We start from the raw sequence: 8,122 nt of genomic DNA, 5'->3' as shown, positions 1-8,122 counted from the left end.
ACAAAAAAGGAAAAAAATAAATAGTTTGAAAAACCATAGAGACTATGAAGCTTATTTTCAATCATGATTCATATTACTGAACTAAATTTGATTTCTGTAATTAAACTTTTTTCTTTGTTTATTTATATTGAAAAGTCACAGTACAACAAAACTGTTTGGAAGTCACTGACTGGGTTAATTCATGAACAATAAATTTTAGATTTCATTTCAAAATATGGTATTTTGTGTTGCAGTCATTCATTCATTAAATGTGAAATAAACCGTTATAAAATACACATTACAAGTTTTCAATGGCTAATAACCAGATTGAAGTTGTTCATTAATTCCAAATATGAACTACACTGATTTAATATATGGCCACAGTTTCATGAAAGAAGTGGTGTGACATCTTTGACTTCAGTGACAGTGAATAGAACCTATAGTTACATGTAAAAACATTAACTATAAAAAAATAAAGGACGATGCAGCCAGAAAAAAAAAATGTTTACACAGACACCGACACAGAAAAACATTGTCTGTGTTGTCCTCCATCCTCCCTTATGGCGTTTTAAGTACAAATGTTAATTGTTGTATGGCTCTCGTTGGCAATGTTATTGCAAGTCTGTTGAGATATTTTTTTGCCAAAAATTTATTTTAGCTGTAAAGAAAGCGCTTCAAATCGATTGAAGTGCCTTTGGATCTCAACTGCGCGGATTAAGCTCTAAAACGATATCAGATCATATCAACTTGTGACGCTTTTTTATTTTTTATTTTTTTAGTAAAGACTTAAGAGTAGCACACAGCAACAGATTTTGTCAATTTGCTTTATATGCCGAAAATTATAATTTTTGAGCTAATAACTCTATGGGTATCTTAATCAAAATGGCTACGCGCATGAACATTTTTCGTGTACGGGTACACTTCCCGTAGCCGTATACTGGTATACGTATAATGTCCGCCGTTACCGTGTGCTTTTATATGTAATTATCCTAGATCATGTTCTCGTCATATGGTGAGCGTGGGCGTTGCCTTTTGTTATCGATTTTGTTCAGTTTGTCATGTTTGTGACTCTAGTGTGCTTTGCTTAAGTTTTTACGGCCTTCATTTCCCGTAATCCGAGACACGAACCTTTGTTTTCGCTCCGTAGCCCTTGGTGATCGGAAGTGGAAGCGTAATAATTATAATAATGAATAACGGCTTAAACTAGGAGTTACTGATGGCAAATGAAGTGCTGCTAGGAGACCCAAGAAATGCACCAACAAAGACAACAAGCTTTATTTGCATGACCAAATGCACAAATAGTGTTGAAAAGTTATTTAAGATAACACAAAAGTCGATACAAATAAATGGATAACCCTCTTTTACCCGAACAAGTAACGTAAACTTAACTACTAATAGGATTTAAGAGGTATGAAGCCATTTTGATATGTCTATATTTGCCTTACAGTGCAACGCGCCTTACCGTGGCCACCCAACAAACTTTCACATTTGAGAATTACGTGTAATTTTAATACGTCAACTCAACAACCCATGCATCGGTGTTCAACTTTAATACAACTGTGCGAACTTTGCAAGGAGGCGTGACTGTCAATCAAATTCACACATCCTGATTGGCGGACAATTTGTAAAAAAATTGTTAGGTGGCCACGGTAAGGCGCGTCGCGCTGTAATAGGCCATTGCGTAATGTTTGCTTCAACACCCGATTGTCTTGAAATGCGTGCTTCAATGGGCAATAGGCCTTCTGCAACTAACGATCACATGGTACAAAATCCGCCATGCTAGAGGGCAAGCTCATTATTATTCCCCCACTGGGACATTAAAACAAAGAGACCTGAACCAGTCAAGCTTGACTTGCCTTTTTTTTTTAATGTCCCAGTGGGGGAATAATAATGAGCTTGCCCTCCAGCATGGCGGATTTTGTACCATGTGATCGTTAGTTGCAAAAGGCCTATTCTGTCCATAGAGCTTCCTTTGGCGATAAATCAGAAACAATGTCTCTGTATCTGGAATCTTTCGGCTTTCAAGTGCATTCAAGTACACCCTGTCTCCTTCGATTAAAATTCGGTCAACCGTGCCTGCACACAATAGCACTGACAAAGTTAATAAAAGAGCATTGTCTTCCCCTGTTAACGTCAGTAAGCCGTTGGTGACCTTGATGAATACTTCCAGCGAGTGTTTAAATTGCGTTTGACATTTAAAAAAAAAATTGAAAGAAGTATATAAACTTGCCAATTGCTCGACAAACGAATCGAGTGTTGGAATGCATATATAAAGAGCCCAGGTCGCACACGGTCAGTCCCACAGAGTCACTAATTGTGTTGCTGCTCGTTAAGGCTCGCAGCCAAAAGAAAATGACTAAGGAGTCTTTAGCGTTCGAATTAACGTTCGGAATAAAGAATTTTTCGGTTTTCGATAAGAGTAACGAGTACAGAAAAATGAATATCGGACAAACTTCTAATAATAAATAATAAAGGACTCAGAAAAATTGCAAGGAACATTGCATAACTGAGATCCAATTATTCCACTTCCAGCCCCAATTGGTGAGCTACTGCTTTGCGCTGACCCACCTATTACCAGGGACCGGTTGCTCGAGGCGTGGTTAGCGCTAATGTGCGTTGAATACCATGGAAACCTATAGGTCCTGATACCTCTTAACCAACGGTTAGCGCTAACCACGCTTTCAGCAACCGGCAAAAAACCGGCCCCAGAACAACAACAAAAATAACATGACTGCTGATTTGTGATGGACATCTGAGTCGTTACTCACCGAAACCAAGTGGAACGAAAATGCCCAAAATAACCAGCAGCATCAGGTATGGCCTCTCCATTGTGACGTTAAATCGAACCTGGAAGATTATTGACCAGTTAACAATGTTTTTTTTTTTTTTTTTTTTGATCTGGTGCATGGCCAGGGGATACCTTTGCGACAATAACAAAAATTAACTGACGAAAGCTCTCATGTCTACAAAGAATTGAACGGTCTCTTTAATTGTCAACCCAAGTGCACGGTTGAATATTTTAAATCTCCGAATTCTTTGCGCTAATTTAAGACAAGAGAAACTACACCCAGTCTGTCACCTGTACTAAACTGTCCACATTGTTTCTTAATCTTAGTTTATTACAGCGAAGTTATCACCTAATCGCAGCCGCAATTGTAATCAAGCATGAAAGCTCAAAACCTGGTCCCAGTCGTTTAAAGAGCGGATGATAAGCTGCAGTCCGAAATTTCCTCTCTGTGCATAGATTTCAGTGTTTCCTTAAGTAACCATGAATATGCACACTCTAAGAACATGAAGAATATTTTACGGTGAGGCTGGGTCGTGACTTCCGCGTCGGGCTTTGTACAACTGGGGCTTGGGGCTCGTTTCTCGAAAGTCCCGAAAACGTTTCGGGCCCTAAAAGCCATTTGTGAACCTGCTATTATTATATTTTAACATGTTTTGAAGATGACAAAAAGTAAACTGTCTGTGAAGTTTGACGACTTAAATCCTCTCCGTTCTTGAGATACAGAGGGAATCGTGAACCCGAAAATAGTCCGTGAAGTTTCGGGACTTTCGAGAAACGGCCCCCTGGTGTCAAGTTCAAGAGGAATTGAGGAAATCAGAAAGTTTGGAGTGAATTGTGTTATCGCTAGCGTTATCACACCTGATTAGGTCAATCACAATAAAAACGTCTCCAGTCCTGACCAGTACAGCCGTGCAGCGGTTTTGGAAAGAGGTGGCACGATGAGGCATAATGAATCTTAACTTTCTTACCGTTGCTATGACGCTTACTTTTCCCCCGTTTTTTAACTTTTCGTTTAAATATCTATAGTGTCTGGAGTGCAGTATTTCAAACAATTATCCCTCATAGTGTATCCACGTGTTTTAAGAGGGCCTTTGATTTAAACGCAAAAAATGTTGGGCCGAACCAGTTGGATTCTGGTGACTAATGAAGAATAAAAGAATTCAATTCATCTGAGTGCGTATTGTAAGTAAAATGACGATCACCAAGTTAACCTAGGTAAAACCGATTCAGCCCGAGAGCGGATTTTACCGGCAACATATACAGTGGCAGAAGAAATACAATTGACTGGTAATGGAAAGAGTTGTGCGGAAATGTCTCGTTTTTAAAACGTTGCACATTTCACAAAGGAGAAAATTCTGTGCTGACAATTGATTTTAATTTATCTATCCATTTCTCCATGAAATGGCTTCTTCATTCTTAGAAACTAGTTGAAACCACGCTAAGTGTGCGAAGTAAGTGTTCTCACAATTGTTCAGTTCCTTAATTTGTGTGTCATGATTTCGTCGAATTCTCAGATGCGTAGGTGGCATGAGTGGTTCATCTTTCTGTTTAAGAATTTAAGTTTTTTGTTGCTTTTATCATTTTACGACAAATCAGTAGCAACAATATGTAACAATAAGACAAAACAGGATCATTCGTGGATGCATCAGTTTCATTAAAAAAATTCCACTCCCCCCGCCCCCCCTAAAAAAATTGCGATTGTCTCCCGAGCAGTTTGTGCACAAAATTTTGAATGGGTACGTAGCAACGAACCCATTTTCAGGCAATTCCCCGCTCCCGGACAACCGAGACCCACATAAGTATACATGTGAGGTCACCCAGGCTATTCAAATTAAGATTTACCATGACAACATTTGTATCGGCTACATGGATGGTGAAATTGAAATTTCCAAGTGAGACTTTCGACGGAACAATTTCTAGTGAAACAGTTGCCCAAGTGAGGGCTCGAAATGCACCCACCACCAAATACGACGCCGCTTGCTTATACTAATGTACCTCAAGTCGACCGTGGCTGGTGATGAACAACAGAGTCCAGTTACTAATCCTTTAGAATTGCCGGGGCAACAGGATGGAGGCTTAATCATTGTCGTGCAGTAGACACAATCAACCCGAGACCTCATACTCATACATTCTTCAATTAGTGCATTTGTTACAATTTTAAAAAAGTCCCGACGGCAAAGCTGTTCTTAGAGCAATTCCATAAGAATACAGAGCCGATACGGTACAAATGACACATGCACGTTTTTTATGCATTTATTAGCCAGAGGTCATTTTAAAGATTATGTATTTATGCTGTTTGAGAGACTTCAACCAGACTGCTTGCTATGCATTTTACAGTCATATTGAGGAAGAAATTGACGCCGTGTCCCGTACTAGTCCAACCTACCCTGAATTGGAACAAGGCGAGTAAATCAAGCAATTACTCGGAGCTTGAATAGGAGGACGTTTAACTATACTATAAAATGACGTAAATGAAAGCAAGGCGATTGAAGAATATAGTATTGTGAACTTAAAAGAAATCACTCACTTCCAAATAACACAATTCTGGATTGAACTAAGACTTAAAAGAAAGTTTATTTTTGCGGTAAAACTGCTGCCCAACAAACACTATCAACTTACCTGAATTGGTGTGCTTTTAAATAGCTCAAGCTACTAGCTCAGGTCGTTTGTCTTCAAAGACACACAAGTAAATGATGGAAACTGAACTAACAACTTAATATATGATGGCAGTCTATCAGTGATTACAAAAGGAGAAAACTGGGCGGAGACTAAGTAAAAGACATGTTTACAATACGATATTTTTATTTAAGAAATTATTTAATTTAATTTAATTATTTATTTTCACTATTTAACAAATTCCTATTCAGCCTACTGACAGTTGACAACCATTTTCTTCGTAATGGGAGGTTTCGTACTTATGAATGATATTACATTCGATTGATAAATATTGACAGAATGGTCTGAATTGAAATAAAAGAATCTGTCGTTTTTCAGTGAGGTGTAAATACACGTAAACACAAAGATGGGTGAGGAAGACGTTCATGCACGTTTCAAGCGTTTAACTGATAATTCGATGCGTAGGTTCAAGGCAGATTCCAGACCAGCCATGACTACTGTTGTGAAAAGCGCAAGGCCAACTGGTTGTCTGTTCCCAGTTGAGCTCCTCATAACCATGTTGTTTTGAGTTAAAATAATTATTTCTCTGGTCGCTGCTACAAATTGCATTTCAGCAAATAATAATAATAATAATAGTAATAATAATAATCTTTATTGAGGAGATCAATTTCACCAGAGAAGTGATTTACAAAAGAGTCCTCAAAGATTAAAATAAAACAAAAAGGAGAAATATAGACTAATATATGAATATATAAAAATTAGACTAAAGACTATTTACATTTCTCAACGCTGTTGTAGAACTAGCTAATGATGGGCTTTGTCTGATTGAAAGGTCTAATTTATTCCAATCGTTTGAGGCAAAATTTGTCAAAGACCCAATGGCCCCAATTTCTACTAGATGCACTCTTACGGATATTGTTTTTACACCTTGTATTATAATCATGTTTATCTTTATTGAATTCTATATTAAAACGATGTGAAAATAAGTTATTTAAACATTTATAAATAAAAGTTGCCCTATATAATAATAATAATAATAATGATAATAATAATAATAATAATAATAATAATAATAAATGAAAATGCCCGAAGTAAGTGACACACAATTGTTGTACTGCAGAAGTACTTTCTTAAAAACTGAAAGTGGCAGTCATTTTTAGTTTCTGAAACTGTCTTTGACTGTCCCCTCCATTAAGTGGACCGAAATGGAAAATAAAACATATTGAGATCCCCGATAGAAGTAAGTGAAGGTCATAAAAATTGCTGCAATCAGGGACATATTCATTCAATTGTTCACGATGCAATTTACTTGAAAGCTTAAATCGTGAGCCAACGGCATGTAACTCGTACTGATCAAGAGGGAACGTTAATTTAATGACAAATGTGTCCGTCCTGAAAAAATTCTGCTCAAGAAAACGTTTTTCGGGTGCATGGTCTTATGGCCACAATTCTGTGTTGGCGAGGATGAAAGCTCGGATTATTTGATTTTGTGTTTGCGTTCGGGATAATGCAAACGATATATGATTCACGCAGAACGTGCGTGCGTGTGTATGTGTGTACGTGTTTGTGCACCACCAGGTTGAGTTTAAACACGGTAAAGTCATGCGGAGTATAAAAATTAGAAATAACCTAAGTATCATAAACAAAATACAAAAACTAACTACAACTAAGCTAACTAACGCCATGTATGGGTATACATATATTAAAAATGAAGATTAACTAATCGTTTAAATTGACTTAGAGATTTAGCTTCTCTCACATTACAGGGAAGGCTGTTCCAGAAGTCTGCTCCGCTATAACTAAAGCTGTTTTTCATGAAATTAGCTCTCGGAAACGGGACAAATAGTTTGTTAACAGAGTCCCTCAGGGTATAATGCGTTTCATTTCGTTTAACAAATTTAGAAGATAAATATTCAGGAGCAAGACGATTTAAAGACTTGTATACCATTAAGGCTTTCTGTATTTGAAATTGAGTGCTCAAGTATTTTCAAACGAGTTGTCTAATTAAGCGGTTAGCATCAGCATCATAGCTAGAAAAGGTCAAGACGCGAGCGGCACGGTCACAGTGAAGCTTCTGTAGCCTGTCAAATAACGTTTTACCACAATTACCCCAGACAGGATTGCAATAGTCGAAATGAGACTGAATCAGTGCATTGTATATATAATGAAGAGTAGGTGGAGGGACAAAATGTCTAATTGAGCTATACCTTCGACTCTCATTTCCTGATTAAAAAAATAGATATGTTTCACTTCGATGTTACCACGCAGGAGGGTAAGAATACATAAAAAAAAAAACAAGCAGGGTTGTCGCAGTGCTTCTGAGAGTACGCGCCATTCACCAGTGAGGCCCAGAAGCGATTCCCGGACTTAGGCCATAAATTGGTTGAGTTTGCCGTTCATTACCTCGCTGTTAGGTGGGCCAAGATGGATGGCATTCTAGTTGTTTCCAATAAAGTGTTATAATCATCATTATTTTTTTTGAAAGTGGCAATTATTATCAATGCAACTGATCTTACTTTTCCAACTTTTTCTTTAAAATAACGTTTTGTCGACAGCTCTGTCCTATTTGATTCAATCGAGTTGAAGAAACAAATTGTCATTAGAAAGCCGTAAGGAAAACAAAAAAGTTGCTAAGAATGAACACGACTGATAACAGGCAAGTAAAAGGACTCACGGTAAGCCAATCTACTCAATTGCTAAAAATTGACCTTTATCAATGACCTTTCTTTTTCGTAAGAA

General features: G+C 37.6%; 1 protein-coding gene across 1 annotated transcript in view; it reads right to left on the bottom strand.

Moving 5' to 3' along the window:
• LOC138016806 (pancreatic triacylglycerol lipase-like) overlaps positions 1-5,461 on the bottom strand; it is a 43,283-nt gene extending 37,822 nt beyond the window's left edge. The window contains exons 1-2 of the mRNA XM_068863994.1: positions 5,387-5,461; positions 2,748-2,826 (exon numbers count right to left, since the gene is read on the bottom strand). Of these exons, the coding sequence (XP_068720095.1) occupies positions 2,748-2,808 (61 nt within the window). The 5' untranslated portion in view covers positions 2,809-2,826; positions 5,387-5,461. The remainder of the gene's footprint in view (positions 1-2,747; positions 2,827-5,386) is intronic.
• Positions 5,462-8,122: the final 2,661 nt, after the last annotated feature.

This window comes from Montipora capricornis, chromosome 9, assembly GCF_036669925.1.
Source record: "Montipora capricornis isolate CH-2021 chromosome 9, ASM3666992v2, whole genome shotgun sequence".
Classification (NCBI taxonomy): Eukaryota; Metazoa; Cnidaria; class Anthozoa; order Scleractinia; family Acroporidae; genus Montipora; species Montipora capricornis.
Note: the sequence above shows the minus strand (reverse complement) of the source record. Positions and strands in the feature narration are given on the sequence as shown.